At 41.9% G+C, this 22,720-nt stretch overlaps 1 protein-coding gene across 2 annotated transcripts in view; it reads right to left on the reverse strand.

The window, feature by feature from the left end:
* Positions 1 to 8,876: 8,876 nt before the first annotated feature.
* Positions 8,877 to 22,720, reverse strand: part of LOC132823310 (fibroblast growth factor receptor 4-like) — a 63,289-nt gene continuing 49,445 nt past the window's right edge. For both annotated transcript variants that reach the window (XM_060836984.1, XM_060836983.1), the window contains exons 17-18: positions 15,583 to 15,688; positions 8,877 to 14,313 (exon numbers count right to left, since the gene is read on the reverse strand). In XM_060836984.1, coding sequence (XP_060692967.1) covers positions 14,158 to 14,313; positions 15,583 to 15,688 — 262 coding nt within the window. In that variant the 3' untranslated portion in view covers positions 8,877 to 14,157. The remainder of the gene's footprint in view (positions 14,314 to 15,582; positions 15,689 to 22,720) is intronic.

The following is a 22,720-nucleotide window of genomic DNA, read 5'->3' on the forward strand; positions in this document are numbered from 1 at the left end:
ATATACGAAGTGTAAAGAATAGTAATGTATTTTGTCTTGGAAAATACAGTTTTTAAAGTTCAACTTTTGTGCTTATAAAGTAAAGGTTTTTGAAGTGGGGAGTGGAACACTACATTTGGAAGAGACAGAATAGGCAGATGACAATACTTCAAAACCCCATAAAGCTCCAGCCCACTCTGATCCAGCAGCATGCCTTGGCATTATTCTCAGGGAATTACAGTAGCTCATCAATGTGATATGTTTTCATCACTCATGTCAGATAGTGTTGGAATTTCTTAAATGAAACTGCAGCAGCTTTACCAGTTTCAGAATGCATAAGTTCATTTTACAAAAGAACCTCAATAGAGAGCTGTTGTCATCATAAAAACTAATGCCTTATTTTAACTCCTGGCTAGTTTTGATTTAAATTAATGCTATATTGAGTTAAAAACCCACTCTCTGTTCCAGAAAAGAGGTTGGGAACTTGGCAGGAAATGGCAGAAAATCAGGCAATGCAGATGTCATTCATCAAGAGCAGTTAATATGCTCCAAGTCAACCGCTTGAGTTGTCCAACTGAGGTCTCATAAATAGGAAGGCGGGGGCTGAAAAGTGGAGTAGGGTGCAGAATGTGTGGCTTGAGATCTCCTTCAGGGATGCTGTTTTGAGCAATAAGGACCTTTTTAAAAAATGTTTCAAATAAACTTGCCTTTTCAGACCAGTTTAGCTGACAATTCAGCTTTCACTCTGGTGTCCAAGTTATCATTGCAATCAAGCCAATTCCATCATCAATACCCATTTTGCAAAATATTATATGGCTTTAAGCTGGGGCTCAGGTTTAAATCATGAAATGTCAGCTGTATGCCTTCTTAACCATTGAGGTTACATAACACTGTCCATTTTAACTGCCCAGGCCCAAGCTGGAGTTCAAAGATAACAGCGCTCCCTTACTCCATCACACAGGAACTTCTATTATTTAGAGTCTTTAATGTAAATGAAATATCCCAATGTGCTTCACGGTAGCGTTATAAAGCTATGTGTAACACTGAGCCACAGAAAGTGACATTAACATAGAATGCGTACAGTGTGGAAACAGGCTCTTCGGCCCAACAGGTCCATGCTGACCCTCCAAAGAGTAACCCACCGAGACTCAGATAATGAAACGTTTGTCAAAGGGGTAGGTTTTAATGAGTGCTCTAAAGAGAGGTAGAAAGATGGAGAGATGTAGGGAGGGAATTCCAGAGCTTAATGTCTGTGTAACAGGAAGCACAGTCATCATTGTGTGAATTAAAATGAGAGGTCCACAAATGGGCAAATCTGAGGAGGGCTGATAAATTGGAGAGTTGTCGGCTGGAGAAAGTCATAGATGCAGAGAGGTGTGAGACTCTGGAAGGATTTGGAAACAAAGATAAGAACCCCAAAGTCAAAGTATTGTAAATACTTAATAATGTAAATCATTAAGTGAAGAGGTGACATGGGAACATCACTGAATCCCAGATGATCATAAGTTCATGGACAGCAGAATAAGAGGGACCGGCTTTGAGTGCATTGGACTGTAATGAAGACATGATTGAGGGTTTCAGCAGCACACAAGTTGAAATGCGGTGAAATTGGGTGATGATATAGAAGTGGGAATAGGTGCTGGAAATGGGTGAGCTTATGTCTGAAACATCAGTTTTCCTGCTCCTCAGATGCTGCCTGACCTGCTGTGGTTTTCCAGCAACACACTCTCATAGAACATAGAACATTACAGCGCAGTACAGGCCCTTCGGCCCTCGATGTCGCGCCGACCTGTCATACCAATCTGAAGCCCATCTAATCTACACTATTCCATGTACGTCCACACGCCTGTCCAATGATGACTTAAATGTACTTAAATTTAGTGAATCTACTACCGTTGCAGGCAGAGCATTCCACACCTTTACTACTCTCTGAGTAAAGAAACTACCTCTGACATCTGTCCTGTATCTATCACCCCTCAATTTAAAGCTATGCCCCCTCATGCTTGCCGTCATCATTCTTGGAAAAAGGCTCTCCCTGCCCTCCCTATCTAACCCTCTGATTATCTTATATGTCTCCATTAAGTCACTTCTCAACAAAAACAGCCTCAAGTCCCTCAGCCTTTCCTCGTAAGACCTTCCCTCCATACCAGGCAACATCCTAGTAAATCTTCTCTGACCCTTTCCAAAGCTTCCACATCCTTCTTATAATGCGGTGACCCAGAACTGTACACAATACTCCAAGTGTGGTCGTACCAGAGTTTTGTACAGCTGTAGCATAACCTCATGTTTCTGGAACTCGATCCCTCTATTAATAAAAGCTAAAACACTGTATGCCTTCTTAACAACCCTGTCAATCTGGGTGGCAACTTTCAAGGATCTGTGTACATGGACAACGAGATCTCTCTGCTCATCTACACTACCAAGAATCTTACCATTAGCCCAGTACTTTGCATTCCGGTTACTCCGACCAAAATGAATCACCTCACCTTTGTCCACATTAAACTCCATTTGCCACCTCTCAGCCCAGCTCTGCAGCTTATCTATGTCTCTCTGTAACCTACAACATCCTTCGTCACTATCCACAACTCCACCGACCTTAGTGTCATCTGCAAATTTACTGACCCACCCTTCTACTCCCTCATCCAGGTCGTTTATAAAAATGATGAGCAGCAGTGGACCCAACACCGACCCTTGCGGTACGCCACTGGTAACTGAACTCCAGGATGAACATTTCCATTCAACCACCACCCTCTGTCTTCTTTCAGCAAGCCAATTACTGATCCAAACTGCTATATCTCCTACAATCCCATTCTTCCGCATTGTGTACAATAGCCAACTGTGGGGAACCTATCGAATGCCTTGCTGAAATCCATATAAACCACATCAACCGGCTTACTCTCATCTACCTGTTTGGTCACCTTCTCAAAGAACACAATAAGGTTTGTGAGGCATGACCTACCCTTCACAAAACCGTGCTGACTATCCCTCATCAAATTATTCTTTTCCAGATGATTATAAATCCTATCTCTTATAACCTTTTCCAACACTTTACCAACAACTGAAGTAAGACTCACTGGTCCATAATTACCAGGGTTGTCTCTACTCCCTTTCTTGAATGGGGGAACCACATTTGCTATCCTCCAGTCTTATGGCACTATTCCTGTAGACAATGATGATTTAAAGATCAATGCCAAAGGCTCGGCAATATCCTCCCTGGCTTCCCAGAGGATCCTAGGATAAATCCCATCCGGCCCAGGGGATTTTTATATTTTCACACTCTGCAGGATTTCTAATACCTCCTCCTTATGAACCTCAATCCCCACCCAGTCTAGTAGCCTGTATCTCAGTAATGTCCTTGACAACATTGTCATTTTCTAGAGTGAATACTGTCGAAAAACATTCATTTCGTGCTTCCCCTATCCACTCACTCCACACACAACTTCCCACTACTATCCTTGATTGGCCCTAATCTTACTCTCGTCATTCTTTTATTCCTTAAATACCTATAGAAAGCCTTAGGGTTTACCCTGATTCTGTCCACCAACAACTTCTCATGTCTCCTCCTGGCTCTTCTGAGCTCTCTCTTTAGGTCTTTCCTGGTTACCTTGTAACCCTCAAGCGCCCCAACTGAGCCTTCACATAAACCTTCTTCTTCCTCTTGACCAGAGATTCCACTTTCTTCATAAACCATGGCTCCCGTGCTCTACAGCTTCCTCCCTGCCTGACAGGTACATACTTATCAAGGACACACAGGAGCTTTTCCTTGAATAAGCTCCACATTTCTAATGTGCCCATCCCCTGCAGTTTCCTTCTCCATCCTATGCTTCCTAAATCTTGCCTAATTGCATTCTAATTGCCTTTGCCCCAGCTGTAACTCTTGCCCAGTAGTATACACCTATCCCTTTCTATCACTAAAGTAAACATAACAGAATTGTGATCGCTATCACCAAAGTGCTCACATACTTCCAAATCTAACATCTGGCCGGGGTCATTCCTCAGTACCAAATCTAATGTTGGCCTGTCTACATACTGTGTCAGGAAGCCCTCCTGCACACACTGGACAAAAACTGACCCATCTATAGTACTCATGCTATAGTGGGGTGACACGGTGGCACAGTGGTTAGCACTGCTGCCTCACAGCACCGAGACCTGGGTTCAATTCCCACCTCAGGTGACTGACTGTGTGGAGTTTGCACATTCTCCCTGTGTCTGTGTGGGTTTCCTCCCACAGTCTGAAAATGTGCGGGTTAGGTGAATTGGCCATGCTAAATTACCCATATTGTTAGGTGCAGGGGTAAATGTAGGGGAATGGGTCTGGGTGGGTGCACGTCGGTGTGGACTTATTGGGCCTGCTTCCACACTGTAAGTGGTCTAATCTATAGTGATCAATAGTCAACACTTGGATAGTTGAAATCCCCCATAACAACCACCCTGTCTCTCTCACTCCTATCAAGAATCATCTTTGCTATCCTTTCCTCTACATCTCTGGAACTATTGGGATGACCTCTCCTTTCCTGTTTCTAACTTCAGCTCATACTACCTCAGTTGACGAGTCCCCAAACATCCTTTCTGCAACTGTGATATTGTCCCTGATCAACAATGCCAAACCTCCGCCACACATCTTCTCTGTTCTTACTGAAACATCTAAACCCTGAAACCTGCAACAACCATTCCTGTCCCTGCTCTATCCATGTCCCCGAAATGACCACAACATCGAAGTCCCAGGTACCAACCCATGCTGCAAGTTCATCCACCTTATTCTGGATGCTCCTGGCGTTGAAGTAGACACACTTCAAACCAACTTCTTGCTTCCCGGTGCTATCTTGTGTCCCTGAAACTTGATTTCGGACCTCCCTACTCTCAACCTTTTCTATACTCGAGCTACAGTTTTGGTTCCCATCCCCCCCCCCCCGCTGGATTAGTTTAAACCCACCCCAATAGCCTTAGCAAATTTCCCCTCCAGGATATTGGTACCCCTCTGGTTTAGATGAAGACCATCCTGCTTGTAGAGGTCCCGCCTACCCCAGAAAGAGCCCCAATTATCCAAAAATCCAAAACCCTCCCTCCTGCACCATCCCTGTAGCCACGTGTTCAGTTCCTCTCTCTCCCTATTCCTTGCCTCACTAGCATGTGGCATGGGCAACAAACCAGAGACAACAACTCTGTTCGTCCTAGCTCTAAGCTTCCATCCTATCTCCTTGAATTTTTGCCTTAAATCTCCATCTCTCTTCCTACCTATGTCGTTGGTGCCAATGTGGACCATGACTTGGGGCTTCTCCCCCTCCCCCTTAAGGATCTAAAAACACGATCAGAGATATCACAAACCCTAGCACCTGAGAGGCAACGCACCAGCCATGAGTCTCTCTCTCGTCCCCACAGAACCTCCTATCTGTCCCCCTAACTATGGAGTCCCCAATGACCATTGCTCTGCTCCTCTTCCCTTTCCCTTCTGAGCAGCAGGGACAGACTCTGTACCAGAGCCCTGTACCCCACTGCTCTCGACTCTGATCTCCAGCATCTGTAGTCCTCACTTTGTCCTGAGTATGAGATCAAAAGGTTATCTCAAATTAAATGTGACATGAAGGTTGTGAATAGATATACTTAATCCCAGTCAATTGCCAAGGAGAGGGATATAATTGATAGATATGGTTTGGAGTTTGAAATGGAGATCATAGACAACTATTTCAGTCTGCCTAATATTGAACAGGAAAAAATTTCAGTTTATCCATTACTCAGTGTCAGATATATCATCTGATAATTTAGTAACAGTTGAGGAGAAGAGAGAGGTAGTGGTGAGGTAGAGCTGGATGTCACCAGCAGACATGGGAAAACCAATGATGTGTCTATTGGGTTGATGAAAGGCAGCACCCAGATAAGGAGGGAGGATTGATCCTTGGGAAACACCAGAGGCATTGATATGGGAGCAGGAAGAGAAGCTACTTCAAGTATTTCTCTGCTGGTGAGCAGGTAAGAATGGAATAGCCCCACACTGCTGATGACAATGGCCACTGTTGGGGAAGAATAGTGTCTGGTAAATCATGTCAAAGGCTGAGAAAGACAGGACTGAAGGATTGCCTCTGTCACAGTGATGTTGGATGTTGTTTGTGACTTTGGTTAGAGTTGTGCTGGTACTGCAGCTCGGGCATAAGCCTGATTGGAGGGATTCAGTGCCCCAAGGAAGATGTGATTTGGAGATACTGATGTTGGACTGGGGTTAAAAAAGTTAAAAATCACGCAACACCAGGTTATAGTCCAACAGGTTTAATTAGAAGCACACTAGCTTCACAGAGAATAGGAGTGACCTAGGAAATAACAACACAATCAAGGACATTGTGGAGGCTGGCGATGAATTTGGTAGTTTTTTGTCTTTACTCAATTGTGGAACATGGGCATCAAAGGCTGACCAGCACTTGTTGCCTATCCCCAATTGCCCTTTAGAAGATGGGGGTGAGCTGCCTTCTTGAACTGCTGCAGTCCACCTGCTGTGGGTTGACCCACAGTGCCCTTAGGGAGGGAATTCCAGGATTTTGAGTCAGCAACATTGAAGGAACAGTGATATACTCTGGGTTTATACTCACTGGAGTTTAGAAGGATGAGGGACAAATTGAAACATACAGCTTACTGAGTGGCTTGGACAGCGTAGATGTTGGGAAGATATTTCCAGTTGTAGGAGAGACTAGGACTCGAGGGCATAGCCTGAGAGTTAAGGGAAGACCATTTAGAGTGGAGATAAGGAAAAACGTCTTCAGCTAGAGAGTGGTGAATCTGTGGAATTCACTGCCACAGAAGGCAGTGGAGGCCAGGTCATTGAGCATACATGTCTTTAAGATTGAGATAGATAGGTTCTTGAGAGTAAAGGGGATCAAGGGTTATCAGGAGAAAGCTGGAGAAAATTGGGAGCCATGATTGAATGGCAGAGCAGATTCAATGGGCTGAATGGCCTAATTTCTGCTTCGATATCTTATAGTCTTATATATTTACAAGTCAGGATAATGAGTGGCTTGAAGGGGAACTTGAAGTTGGTGGTGTTCCCATGTATCTGCTACTCTTCCTGATGGAAATGCTTGTGGGTTTGGAAGGTGCTGTCTGAGGAGCTTTGGTAAATTTCTGTACTGCTTCTTGAGATAGTACACACTACTGCTACTGAGCATCAATTGTGAAAGGAATGGGTGCTTGTGGACATGGTGCCAATCAAGCGGGGGCTGCTTTGTCCAGGATGGTGTCAAGTTTCTTGAGTGTTGTAGAAGCTGCACCCATCCAGGACACGTGGGGAGCATTCCATCACAATTCTGACTTGTACCTTGTAAATTATAGACAAGAGTCAGGAGGTGAGTTACTCACTGCAGTATTCCTAGCCTCTGACTTGTTCTTGTCATCATTGTGTCATCATATGTGACGAGTCTAGTTGCATTTCTGGTCAATGGTAACGGGTAAAAAATTAGGTCTGCAGATGCTGGAGATCACAGATGAAAATGTGTTGCTGGTTAAAGCACAGCAGGTTAGGCAGCATCCAAAGAATAGGGAATTCGACGTTTCGGGCATAAGCCCTTCATCAGGAATGAAGGGTTTATGCCCGAAACGCCGAATTTCCTATTCATTGGATGCTGCCTAACCTGCTGTGCTTTAACCAGCAACACATTTTCAGCTGGTCAATGGTAACCCCAGGATGTTGATAGTGGGGGGTTCAATGTCAGGGGAAGTTGTTCGATTGTCTCTTATTGATGATGGTCATAGCCTGGCATTTGTGTGACCAAATGTTACTGGCCACTTGTTAGCCCAAGCCTGGTATTGCCCAGATCTTGTTGCATTTGAACATGCTTCAGTATCTGAGGAGATGCAAATTGTGCTGAACATTGTGCAATCATCAGTGAACATCGCCACTTCTGACCTTATGATGGTGGGAAGGTCATTGATGAAGCATCTGAAGATGTTTAACCATGGACATTATCCTGAGGAACTCTTCCAGAGTCCTGGAGCTAAGATGATTGACTTCCAACAACCCTGACCATCTTCCTATGTGCCAGGTATGGTTTCAACCAGTGGAAAGTGTGCCACCAATACCCATTGATTCCAGTTGTAAGTGGCAGGGATGGTAAAGGGTTGTTATTTTGAGAATGAATTGCCTCCTTAAATCCTATGTCTGCCGACTTCACTCCTAGCTTAATCAAAGGAGCAATGAACACTTCAATTTTTTGACATCAAGGTGAAGAACCATTGGTTCAGTTATTTCTGCTGCTTGTCTACTTTCACCTTTACAACCATAGCAAACATTCCACAGACCACATGACTTCCAAGTTATTCATTTGTTTAGTTTCCCTCCTATCATCCACTCACTCTCTCCACACTCACTTCATCCTGGAGACTATCCACTATTCCCATTAAATCATTTGACCATTCAACATGACCTCCTTACTAGCTGATGTTGCAACTGGTCTCTTCTCTGCAGATGTTGCGCTTTCAAATTCATTTTTATCATCCTTAAAACATCTTCAATATCATTGTCTTTATAAATTTGTGGGACAATTCCTAACCTCTCCAAGTTCCTTGAATAAATTGTTGCCTTCTGCTATTGTGTGTTTTTTCCCTCCATTTAAGTTTTTGCCCCTCTGTAAATCCCGAAAAAGCCACAAGCATCATTTCTGCAACTGAAGCCTGAGAGTATCTGTGTTCTGATTGGTACCCATATTTTTGGTGTATAATCTCAATCTCCCTCCTTCGATCCCTGACCACACTTCCTTTGAGACTAAATTGACAATTACCTCTCCATTTCCCAATTATCCATTTAATTCTAATATCAATTTAAACTCGATGTAAATGAAAGTTGTTGTTGCTGGTTTACAGTACCTTCCATTTCTACTAAGCTGAGGTCATTACCATACAGGAAGAGACAAAGCCAATTTAATCTTAAAATGTCTTTATTTGGCCCTAAAACTGGAAAGTTCTAATGTTGAATGAATACACGGGGTACACAGACAGGGTTCACAAGGTCAGTCTGGTTCAATGACTTTTACATATACCAGGATAGACTAGGAAATTGTTTCCACAGATTAAATCAATGTTGAAAAAGGCAGGAATGGTTTAATTGGCTCTAATTTGTTTCAATTATCTACGTAACTCCAAAAATATATTGAGTGACAGGTTGCTGCTGTGAAGCAGGCTTTCGAACAAATACAGTGTCAGCGAAGATGAGGCCTTCAAATATTTCAACTAGAATATATAATTTCTTTCATAAAAATCAATAAATTAAATGTTATTCTGTGATTTGCAAAATATGTTTAAATTTTACAAGTTGATTGAAAAAACACTAATTTTCTGCAATGGTTCCAACAATGAATTAACTCACAAATTTGTACTAAAATGTTTGTTGGGAGAAATTCTCTTTTTTTTTAATAATCAAACTGTAATTGTGTGATCAGCTTTCTTCAGTCTGTCCCCGATGGAGCACAATACTCCGGCTGGTGAACTGGCTGTCTCATGGAATGATCTTAACAATAACAAGCAGGGAGATTCAAGTGACAGATAACCCAGAACTCAAACCAAACACCACACTGTTTGTGAGCAACTGCTGTGACTAGGGAGTAATACATGTGGTGCATAATTTGCTTGCACAGTTATGCAAGTAGATTTTGTTGTTTATGCACTTGAGTATTGTGTAAGAGGGGTTTGAATAGCTAAGTTGGTTGGACAGCTGGTTTGTGATGCACAGTAATGATATCACAAGTTCAAATCTCACACTGAAAGTTCCACTTTCTCAACCTCACTCTGAGGTTAAACTCACCACCAGTCACCTCTCTATATTGGGAGAGCAAGCCCATGGTCTTCTGGGACTATGGTGACTTGATAAGGACATGTGTGTATGACAAGGGAACATGCCATACGGTTGAGGGTGTGACCATGAGGTGGATGTTAAATATTGCTCCTGTTAGATTTATACATATGATTGTATTCATTCAGGGGATGTGGCTGTCCCTGGCCTGGTCAGCAGTTATTGTCCGTCCCTAATTGCCCAGAGGGCATTTAAGATTGCTGTGGGTCTGGAGTCACATGTAGGCTAGGCTAGGTGAGGAAGATAGTTTCCTTTCCTGAAGGGTGTTAGTAAGCTGTTTTTTCCAACAGATTCATGGTCATCATTAGACTCTTAATTCCAGATTTTTATTAAATTCAAATTCCACTCTCTGCCATGGTGGGATTTGAACCCAGGTTCCTGGGACATGACCTGGGTCTCTGGATTAATGATCCAGTGATAACTCCAGTAGGGGGTTGCCTCCTGGATGGGATTGTGCTCTGCTCAGGAAATACATGGTTGCTGTATATAGATATCACGTACATCAGGTCTTACATACATTCACAATGTGTTTAATATGAGAATTCAAAATGTCACAGTGGTTCCTCACAAGTTCTGTGATAGACCACCATCCAAACAAGTATTAAAACCCTGCTGTTTGCTTTTAAAAATGGATAGACTCTCAGAAAAAAAACTGTAGAAGTATTCTTGTGTACAAATCACATACAATATAGTTGATTAATATTTAAACAATATTAATGATAAAATTAATCTAATATATGGAAAGTTATTTTAATTATCAGCCTGCAATTTCATTCAAGGTAGTACAAAAATATAGGCTTATTAATGACACTGTTTCTTGAATTGCTGATTCTTTCCTCTCAATATACCTTGTCATAATTTCCAAAATGTTGTTGGCATTTTCGGAACATGGATGCTTAAGAAAGTGACTCAATAATTGATTAGCACCAGCATCAGCAAGACCAAGGCAAAATCGTTTGCTAAAACCAGCCTCAACAGGAGCAGGGCACAGTAGCACACAATTCTCAATCCTCAGATAAGTGCTGTACTGCCCTGAAGTGTGGGGAAACCGGATGGATTGTGTAACACGAAGGCTCCTCAGTTTCTAGATTAACGTCAACAGAATTTCCACATAAAACTCATGTAAAAGTCTTTCCACATAATTTTCATGGAAGTTGCTTATTCATCCTATTTAAACTTTGAACTGGACAAAAAAAACTCAGATTGGAGGAGGTATAAAATACTTCACAGCTAGTAAACTAATATCATTCAATATTTTAAGGATCACTCCGTCTCACCTTTGCCTGTAACCTGAACTGTTCTTAGCAAAGAAGAAATAAAATCTAAATTTCTGACATTAAAATTATGAACCTCCTTTTCAAAATACTAGAAAACTGACTCAGTGAGATCAGCTTTAATCTGTAGTTTGTATTGGTTTGCCTGTGGGTATAGGATAGGAAAGTGGAGCTGATTTCGAAGATTAGCCGTGAACTTACTGAACAATGAGACAGGTTTGAGTGGCTACGTGGCATTTCTCATGTTGTTTTCATTAGCTCAGCCAATTTCAAGATAGTGGATGAGAGGAAAGGAGAAAATTATCAAGGAAAAGAAATTGAAGAAACAAATGCGTGGTCAAAATGTGATTTCAATGAATTAATTTCAACAAATCATGGGAAATGAATGCAACTCTTCTTCTTTGTGCCACCAGTGTTAGTGATGGGTTTTTGTTGGCAGATGTTAATGAGTGTCATGGTGTGACTGGAAAGTAATATACAAGATTCTAGATAATGATTGCCTCTTTTAGTTGAAATCCTAATTACTGCCTATGCTAAGCTGACCAACAGCCCCAGGAGTTAGGGTGGAACATACCTCCTCTGTGAGGTCTACAGACTTGCCTGCTCAAGGGAGAACATGTACTAGACTGGTGTCTGACCTTCCTGATTTTGTTTTATCACAGACTTAGCTTTAAGTACAGTCCCAGCATTTTTTTTTGCCATTTTACCTGAACTATTATAACCTAGCAGGGTCTGAGGCACACCGATTACTCAACAGGGAGAACAAACAAAAGCCATGGAGCAGGAAAGAAGCAGCATTCATTTTTACAAAGTGTTGTTGGTGCTGAAGACTTCCATCATCCAGGAAGAACCTCCAGCCACATAATGGGCAGAGAGGGGAAGCTTTTGGTTTCCTCTGCAGCCTCTTGTATCCATTGGTAACATTGGGCACAATAAAATGCACCATTCCTGTAAATCCCTGCATGCCAACAGTACATCCCAGAACTATTCAGTTGTATTGCTGATAAAAGGCACCTTCATTATAGTACCAGTTTAGGCAAAAAATAATTTATAAAAAAAGGCAACAATTTGGCAATAAACATGCCAATATAAGACACACTGTACAGCTACATTCAATTCAATCTTATTTACAAGCGATGTGATTTGAAAGAAGGGCAAAATGATTCACCTTGAGGATAACTCTATTGGTCATATTTCTATTCATGATGTGAAAATCTCTTTCTTACCTGGTCAGAAGGCACACTATTTACAAATACTGCAGCACAGCTAACTTTTCATCAGCCACCAAGTTTTGGCACATCAATAACTGACTAAAATAATGTCTGTAATTCACAAACAGCAGCAACTTAGCATCCTAACAGAAGCATTTTTCTTGTGATTTTACCTTAACAACAGTCACTGCCAGCATTATTAATATTCCCTGAAGAAACAATATCCCTGATACAAGCCAGCTATCTACATGCCTGCATCTGACAGGCTCGAAGAATTCTGAGGAAGCAAATCTTCACAGTTCAAGCATAATTGAGCACTGACCCCAATCTCCCAGCTCTTGAACCAGTGGGATGTGGATTCATTACGGTGATTTCCCTTCTCACTTCCCCACTGCCTCTTCCCCCAAATTGCTCGACAAAGCTGCCACAGTGTGTGACGCAAAGTTCCTGTGCAGGTATAAGCTAAAATTGGAATGAAAGTTACTTTCACGGACTGGAAGTTGGTTGTTCTTTTGCTTCTAAGCAACAGTTTGTGTGTGGGATAAAAGTCCAGGGAATTGATCAAATAACAAAAAAAGGAGTCTTACTCATAAGAAAAAAAACACAAAATACGAATGTTCTTTCCACAGATGTCTCCAGTAGTTACTGTAAATAATTCTAGACCACAAAAATATTGAATCTAAGAAGCAGAAAAGGAAGTATGACTGCCAATAAATTTGGACATACTACTTAAAGAAAAATTTCAGATTCAAATATTTTTCTATTTTACAGCTTACTGCAGGGCTGAAAACAGCAAACTGATGATTATCTGCATAAATGGTGTTACAAACATCTGGACCAGCTGTTCCCAGGCTGGTCTATTCACACAGAAAAAGTAATTAAATTCTTTAGAAATGAGGGTTGCTATGGTACTAGCTCTTGCATGTCTAGTCATTGTGTTTAAAGAAACAAGCAATTGGATAAAGGGTTATGCATTTTGCTAACATTTGTATCTGGAGCTTCAAAATCTCTTTTTTTTTAAATGTTTGAAAAAATAATAAAGTACATTTGAACTAGACACAAGTCTTTTCAAGGACATTTCATGGTGAGTTCAGTCACTGGATCTTCAGAACAGGCTGTTCCAGGAAAAGAGCCAGCTTGGATTTAATACCATCTCATTGGCATTGAGTGAACTCGGCAGCACAGTTAATCATATTGTTATTAAGAAGGTACAGTTGATATTTTATTGGGAATGTTAGACCAGAAATTTCATGCTAACATGCTTTCACTTGATCTGTTTCTATCATTGAAATTTGCAATGAATCACAATAAAGTATGTGGCAAGATTTCTATGGCAAATGTGTTTTCTTCATTTGTTGAGGCTTTGCCAATGGACAAGACTTGCTTTTCAAATTCTTCTAGTCTTGGTGTATTTCTATTCCAGGTAAGTTCTCTGGTGTAGCTAAGGTTAATGCTTCTTCACTGCCATAGGCCATCATGTTGTGATGCAGCAAGTCCTTTGATAATGTCTTGAAGCAAAGTTCAAAATTATTATCACCATCAAGCATTACTCCACTTGTGGAGAGTTCTGCTGCTGCTCCATACCTGAATACTCAGAGCTCTCCTCAATTCATATATGGCTTTCGTTGTAAAAATTATCAATTTCAAATGGTGAGAATTTGAATAAATTTTAATCTTAATGGTTTGACACATGCTAGGTGAGAGAGAATGTTCTTCTGCAAAAGAAAATTTCATATCTTTCAGGAAGAAGCAAAGCTTAAAGAAACTCATTTTCCATCCAGTTTTGAACTACTCCCAAAGTACCACCAGAGTTAATTACAGGGGAAATGATCAATATTGAGCCGAGAGTTCCAGAATGACATCTTTCTCAAGTCCTGGTTCGAGTATTACGGTCATTGTAATTCAGTAAGCAAGGGTCAGACATAGGGTCATGAGCAAAGACAGAGTCATTGGATGAGCATGTACTGTTGCTGTCTTCACACAAAGGGGAATACTGCTCAAAAGGAGTGGAGAGGTCCAAATACTGTTGGGGGAGAAAATTCAGACAAATTTATTGACATCACAATCGTCTATGAAATACTGTATATGTTCAGAACAAAGTTATCAATGGACCTCTACAGAATCTAATTGTAGTTATTTATTTTTTCTCAGTGGTAGGAAAACTTGGCTGTGGAGCTGATCATTACTCTGTCTTTTTGTATTTCAGGCTTGGGTTCCTTTCCAGTGCGTAAGAATAGAATAAAGTCTCTTCTGTTTAAATTAAGTGAACTTGGCCAGGTTCAGTACAGTTTTGAATGGGCACCAATCCCAAACACAAAATGACCATAATTAACCAGAAGCTTACGCTAACTTGGCAATATCATTCAGAGCCTGCTGTGACAGTGGGGTAGGAAATGGAAATATTTATATAAGAGAAGTGCTCTTCTGAGGTTTGGGGAGAATTGACCGGGTGGAGTGGAGGGGAATGGTGTCAAGTTACGTTGATGAAACATTTTATCAATTAAGTACCTGATAAAGAAATGCTTAAATTCAGCATATTGAGAATCACAGACTATGTTGGGCATATAAATTCCCCAAAAAGTGGTAAATAAAAACACTTTTTTATTTATCTTCAAATTGTCTTCTTTTATAAAGCAATATGTGTAGATTGTATCAATATTCTTAAATTCAATCATATGGATCTCCATCATCCAAAGGAGATAGAGGGAAGCAATGTTGCAATTCCGGGATGGTTTGCTCCACTGTAAATTAGGCCACCGACAATATTCTTATCACTAGGATCACATTATTCCTGGTGGATTTTATTATTGGATAAATGTGTTATTTTGGGAAAGACTGGGCTGGTGTAGCAGCGGCTTTATTTCTTGTATTTGTTCATGGGGATTGCTAGCAAAGTCTGTATTTTATTGCCAGTCCCCAACACCCTTGAGAAATATGGGTGATTTTCTTTCTTGAACTGCTGCGGTCTGCAGGTTCATCAATAGTGTGGTAAAGGTAGGAAGTTCTCGGAATTTTAGCAGGGATGATAAAACAATGGCAATCTATTCCCAAGTCAGAATGGACATGAATTGGAGTACCGTAAAAGGTATTTTGATTTTGGTGTGAGGATGTGGGCATCTGGGAGGTAGGGGTTTCTTGTTTCAGTGCAACTTAACAATGCAGAAGCCATTTTGTGCAGCTCCTTCAGCCATTTTGTCCTACTTCCCAGATGCCCACATGCTCAGGAATGGTAAGGAAGCAATCTATTTCATGGAGAAAACTTGAAAGTGAGGTATATGGAAGGTGTACTAACCTCATCTGATATTGCAGACAAGAGCTTGTCAAGTTCTGCCACAAGCTGTTTAAACGTTGGTCTCTGAGAAGATACAGCATGCCAGCATTCCCTCATCAGCAAATATCTGACAGTAAATAAAATACAACTTTTAGGATACAATGTCAATAGTTTGACACAAATCACAGGTACTATATAGAACTTAATTCAGCCTAACAATGGTGATCATGGCAGCCAAGCCCAATTAAATCACAGGAGAGACTGCCTGTTAGTCTCTCATCGAGATGGGGCAGGGGTGGGGGATGTGAGTCTTCTCCTTTTGAAAGGAGGTGACTGTAGTGATTGTAATGAGGTCACTAGGAGATAGTGAGGACTGCATATCAGAGGAAAAAGCACAGCATGTCAGGCAGCATCTGAGGAGCAAGAGAACCGGGGCATAACCCTTCATCTGTCCTGATGGCGCCTGACCTTATCGACACTTTATCGACTTGTACTGGGGTCAGCAGGTGAACCTCATAGAACATAAGTTCCCTGATTGGACCAGGTTAATAGCCCCAATCAGGGAAACCTGGCCGACAGGTATAAACAGGAGTGTCTGATCATGCGGTATTGCCCTTTTGTGAAGGGCACTGCTTGTCACTGGCCACTCGGGTGTTTTCCTGTCTTCCTGGTGGTGGAAATTGAATAAAGATTCGTACACCTTGTGTCTCTCACTGTGTCTCACACCATGGGTGCTGGGGAAAAAGTAAGCACTACCGCAGTTAGGCGGTAGTGTGGGGATTAAAAAAAAGAAAAAAAAAATTTAAAAAATAAACAGGAGTGTCAGCTGGCACTGAGGGAGCTCGATCAGTGTCATGGACTCTCAATATGTAAATAAAGGGTGACTTGTTGACAGGATACCGGCCTCTGTGCAGTTATTTCAGTGGGAATGGACCCGTTCCGGAAATTCACTTGCATGAGGCAGGATGTAGTTAGACTCACAAATGAGACAGTTGATGATTATTCCAGAACCCGCTGGAATTTAGTGATGGTTCAATGATTGAGAGGAAGTTACATGACGTTTCCATGATATAGACCCATAGCCTTTATGTTTCCTGAAGGCCATCCAACAAAGCTGTTGAATTTGCAAGCAGCCTACCACATGGTGATCCCACTGTTACAGACTGTGTCTAACTAAAGGAGCTGGCAGCACTAATGATGGCGTCCTATAAAAGCCACCCTCTTTCCTCCGATACCCGTCTCCCTGTTACCTGCCACCCTGTGACTCCCATTCCTTCCTCACACGGGGATCCTGTGACAATAATCTCCGGTTAAGTCTCTACAGAATGACCAGCAGCAGCTGGTGAGCCACCAGATTTCTGGTGTGAAATCTCAGGAAAGGCCTGGAACTGGCTCATTAGAGGCACATACTTTCTTAATTAAGTTGGGTCTCTCCCAACAGAAGCCAAATGGATTGCCCACCAGTTGTAAATTTGTAGGCAGGGCCCTCATTGACATCATTAAATCCAGCCCATTGTCACAAATACTCGCAAGACTCACTATTGCTATTCCGAATGTCTTCAGTTGGAGTCTATTCCGTTGGATACATCTAAATAATACAAACAATGCTTTTATCAAGACATACAGGAGCAATTGGCCTTCAAACACAGGGGTTGCAAAGCAGACTTGCTCTGTACCTTGCAAACTCAGTTTCTTCAGATTTCAACGATGACAAAGTCCAGGGGAGGGTGGAACATGCTGCTTGGCTGCACACTCAAAGGGGGTGGCTGGCATGCATGTATTCACAAAAATAAAAATATATTCCACATCAAAAACAAACATCCAGTGGGAAAGATCCATCCATGGCTTAGTAGGGATGTCAATATTAATACAGGATCAAAAGAAGCTTGTGATGCATCTCAGAAAGTTATAAGTCTGAAAATTGGGAGAGATTTCAAAACCAACCAAGGACGGCCAAACTAACGATTAAAAAGGGGAAAAATAGAATATGTGAGTAAACTGGCTCGGAATAGAAAAACAGGTTGTAACAGCTTATACAAATATACAAAAAGGGTAATAATAAAGTAAAGATTGTAACCCTGAAGGCAGACACAGAAGAAATTATCATGGGGGATGAGGACATGGCAGAGACTTCGAAAAACTATTTTGTGTCTATCTTTACAGCACAAGGCAGACATTATATCCCAGAAATACAGGAGCTCAGGGGGACTGATCTCAACAGAGAAAAAATACAATATTGAAGAAACAGAGAATTACAACCATCAAATCTTCACAACCTAATGGTTTAGGCAGCTGCAGAGATATTGATGAACAATAGTTGTAGTAGACTGGAATTTAGCAAATGTAATGCTGCTGCTCTAGAAAGAAGGAAGAAAGTAGACCAAAAAAAAACAGATCAGCCAGCCTAACATCATCAGGAAAATGCTGGAATCTATCATTAAGAAGTCCTAACAATATACTTAGTTTCGTGGAAGGGAAATCCTGTTTCATAAATTTATTTTAAGTTCTATGAAGATGTAGTAAGTAGGGTAGATGAAGGGGAACCAGTAAACATTATTTAGATTTCCAAAAGACATTAAGTAAATGCTACACTCAAAGGTGAATGTGTAACATTAAGGCTTCTGGATTTGTGGTAATTTGTTACTGTGGGCAGAAGTTGGTTAACAGACAAGAAGCAGATAGAGTGATAACACTATCCGAGTATGTTCAGTTTATGAAGATGTGAGTGCACTTTAAGAGAGTTAAAAGCAACAGAACTACCGGACACAGCACCAAGTGTTCTCAATTAGGCAACAATGAGACACTTGGTTGAATAACTCAATTAGCTCGTTGCCTGGAGACCAAAACAAATTCAAATTTGGCCTATCAGTTTAAATTATAGCCCAAAAATATCAAACTCCAATCCAGTTTGAATTGAGTATATTGACAATCTTAAAAGCCAATGACACTATCCGAGGCTTTGGGGTATAAGACCAGGGAAAATTGAACAGTTGAGAGGAGAACTGCTGAGCCCCAACAGGTAACAGATTGTTTGAAAAATAGTTCTCTTAAAAGTTCGTTGTCGATCAGTGATGCAGAAATCTCTAAGAAGAAGAAAAGACCACACAGGAAAATCCAAGTAGAAGAACTGAAAGCTGCCTGGGTTTGAGATAAAAAGTGTTGCTTTGTAAATCTTAATCGGGAGTTTTATCAGACTAGTATTATAGAAGATAAGGTAAAAAGTAGGTTAGAGGAAGGACTCGTACATAGTTGTCAGTTAATTATTCTCTGTTATACTTTAAGAAATAAAGTTGTTAATTTTTACTTTACATAATTCTTGGCCACTTGAATTTTTACAGATTACTGCACAGGATAAATCTTTTCTGTGTTGCATGTTTTAAACAAAGCAGGAGAGCTTACCCTGTGTTGTAACAGGCAGTGTCTCCCATCCGACCTCCTCCTCTAACCAAAAAAAAGGTTCTATGTGCCAATTGGTAAGGTGACAGGTTCTTTATTTTTGTTGATTTTTTTCTCTGTAGTCTCATTGGGAATTTAGAATAGTGGGAATGGAGGTTAGGGCAGGTGAATGCTCCTCCTGTGGAATGTGGGAGGGAAGGTCACCAGTAGTGTCCGTGCTGACTGCATCCAACTTGGGAAGAGCACCCAACTCCCAAAACTTCGCTAGGGAACTGGAACTGGAGCTGGATGAACTTTGGATTATTCGGGAGACAGAGGGGGTAACTGAGAGGAGCTACAGGGAGGTAGTCACACCTCAGGTACAGGAAAAAGGCAGATGGGTTACAGTCAGGGGATAGAAAGGGAACTTGCAGGCAATGCAGGGATCCCTTGTGACCATTCCCCTCAATAACATGTATTCCGTTTTGGATATTGTTGGTGGGGGGGGGGCAACTTACCAATGGTAAGCAATGGGGCACAGGTCTCTGGTCCAGAGCCTGCCCCTGTTTTCCCGGGGAAGGGAGAAGAGGAGCAGAGCAATAGTCATTGGGGACTCCATAGTTAGGGCGACAGATAGGAGGTTCTGTGAGAATGAGGAAGCCCCATGTTTGGTCTGTTGCTTCCCAGGTGCCAGGGTTTGTGATGCCTCGGATCGTGTTTTTGGGATCCTTGAGGGGGAAGGGGAGCAGCCCAAAGTCATAATGCACATAGGCACCAACGACATAGGTTGGAAGAGCGATGGGGATTTAAAGCAAAAATTCAAGAAGCTAGGATGGAAGCTTAGAGCTAGAGGGATTGAGTTTTGGAACCATGAGTTCATGTTGCAGCTGTACAAAACTCTGGTAAGGCCGCAGTTGGAGTATTATGTACAGTTCTGGCCACCATATTATAGGCAGGACATGAAGCTTTAGAAAGGGTTCAGAGGAGATTTACCAGGATGTTGCCTGGTATGACGGAAAGGTCTTACGAGAAAAGGCTGAGGGACTTGAGGCTGTTTTCGTTAGCGACAAGGGATTGAGAAGTGACTTAATTGAGACGTACAAGATACTCAGAGGATTAGATTGTTTGCACAGTGGGAGCCTTTTTCCTTGGATAGCGATGGCTAGCACATGGGGACATAGTTTTAAATAGCTATGGGACAGATATCAGTGGTAGTTTCTTTACTGAGAGAGTAGTAGGGGCATGGAATGCACTGCCTTCCAGTAAACTCGCCAACTTTCAGGGCATTTAAATAGTCATTGGATAGACATAGGGACGAGAATGGAATAGTGTAGGATGGATGGGCTTCAGGTTGGTCCCACAGGTCGGTGCAACATCGAGGGCCAAAGGGTCTGTACTGCGCTATAATGTTCTATGTTCTATTTCATTTTGGCACATTGTAACTAACAAAGAGCAGCAAAGATCGGTTCTGGAGCCTCAGCTGTTCAAAATCTATACAATTTAGAGATCAAGTGTAATGGAGTCATAGAGACATCGAGATATACAGTTTGGAAACACACCCTTCGGTCCAACCCGGGATACCGACCAGGTATCCCAACCCAATCTAGTCCCACCTGCAGCACCTGGCCCACATCCCTCCAAACCCTTCCTATTCATATTTCCCTGCAGATGCCTTTTAAATGTTGCAATTGTACCCGCCTCCACCACATCCTCTGGCAGCTCATTCCACCCTCAATGTGACAATGTTGCCCCTTAGGTCTCTTTTATATCTTTCCCCTCTCAACCTAAATCGATGCCCTCTAGTTATGGATTCCCCCATCCCGGGAAAAGACTTTTTATCAGGTCTATTTATCCTGACCATGCCCCTCACGATTTTATAAACCTCTATACGGTCACCCTTCAGCCTCCGACGCTCCAGGGAAAACAGCCCCACCCTGTTCAACGTTTCCATATAGCTCAAATCCTCCAACCCAGGCAACATCCTTGTAAATCTTTTCTGAAGCCTTTCAAGTTTTACAACATCTTTCTGATAGGAAGGAGACCAGAATTGCACGCAATATTCCAACAGTGGCCTAACCAATGTCCTGTACAGCTCCAACATGACCTCCCAACTCCTGTACTCAATACTCTGACCAATAAAGGAAAGCATACCAAACACCTTCTTCACTATCCTATCTACCTGCGACTCCACTTTCAAGGAGCTATGAACCTGCACTCCAAGGTCTCTTTGTTCAGCAACACTCCCTGGGACCTTACCGTTAAGTGTATAAGTCCTGCTAAAATTTGCTTTCCCAAAATGCAGCACCTCTCATTTATCTGAATTAAACTCCATCTGCCACTTCTCAGCCCATTGGCCCATCTGGTCCAGATCCTGTTGTAATCTGAGGTAACCCTCTTCACTGTCCACTACACCTACAATTTTGGTGTCATCTGCAAACTTACTAAGTATACCTCTTGTGTTCACATCCAAATCATTTATGTAAATGATGAAAAGTAGGGGACCCAGCTCCGATCCTGTGGCACTCCACTGGTCACAGGCCTCCAGTCTGAAAAACAACCCTCCACCACTACCCTCTGTCATCTACTGTTGATCCAATTCTGTAACCAAAGGCTAGTTCTCCCTATATTCCCTGAGATCTAACCTTGCTAATCCGTCTCCCATGGGGAACCTTGTCGAATGCCTTACTGAAGTCCATATAGATCACATCTACTGCTCTGCCCTTATCAATCTTCTTTGTTACTTCTTCAAAAAACTCAATCAAGTTTGTGAGACATGATTTCCTACGCACAAAGCTATGTTGACTATCCCGAATTAGTCCTTGCCTTTCCAAATACATGTACATCCTGTCCCTCAGGATTCCCTCCAACAAACTGCCCACTACCAACATCAGGCTCACTGGTCTATAGTTCTCTGGCTTGTCCTTATCACCCTTCTTAAACAGTGGCACCATGTTAGCTAACCTCCAGTCTTCCAGCACCTCACCTGTGACTATCGATGATACAAATATCTCAGTAAGAGGCCCAGCAATCATTCCCCAGCTTTCCACAGAGTTCTAGGATACATCTGATCAGGTCCTGGGGATTCATCCACTTTTATGTGTTTCAAGACATCCAGCACTTCTTTCTCTGATATGGGAAATTTTTCAAGATGTCACCATCTATCTCCCTACATTCTATATCTTCCATATCCTTTTCCACAGTAAATATGGATGCAAAATACTCATTTAGTATCCACCCCATCTTCTGTAGCTCCAGACAAAGGCCGCCTTGCTGATCTTTGAGGGGCCCTATTCTCTTTCTAATTACCCTTTTGTCCTTCATGTATTTATAGTATCTATGTTTATTGATAACACAGGCTCGGTGGGAATGTAGGCTTGGAAGAGGTCGGACCTCCAATGAAGACTTGGAAGGAACTGCACTAATGAGCATGCACAGTGAGAACGTTGTGCTTTGGTAGACCTGCCACAGAGTCTGTTGTTGTTACCAAAAAGCACAGAGAAATCCAACAGATAGAGTTTAGAACCCATCCTCTCCACTTGGAACTAATAGCTCCATAATAACAGTTATGGATGTAACATCTGGCATCATTTGCCTCACCATCCTTTGCGGCTTAGGCAGAAGGCATCTAACATTTCAGTGTTGCAGTATAAACCCAAACGATTATCATGAAATCCATATTAATTGCTGCATATACTCGGACAGCTGCTAATCTAGCTGAGGATCTCTGTGCTGAAAGGGTCATGCAGACTCTCACAGTCCAGCAGTTAGCTCGCCAACAGGTTCA

Source organism: Hemiscyllium ocellatum, chromosome 16, assembly GCF_020745735.1.
Source record: "Hemiscyllium ocellatum isolate sHemOce1 chromosome 16, sHemOce1.pat.X.cur, whole genome shotgun sequence".
NCBI lineage: Eukaryota > Metazoa > Chordata > Chondrichthyes > Orectolobiformes > Hemiscylliidae > Hemiscyllium > Hemiscyllium ocellatum.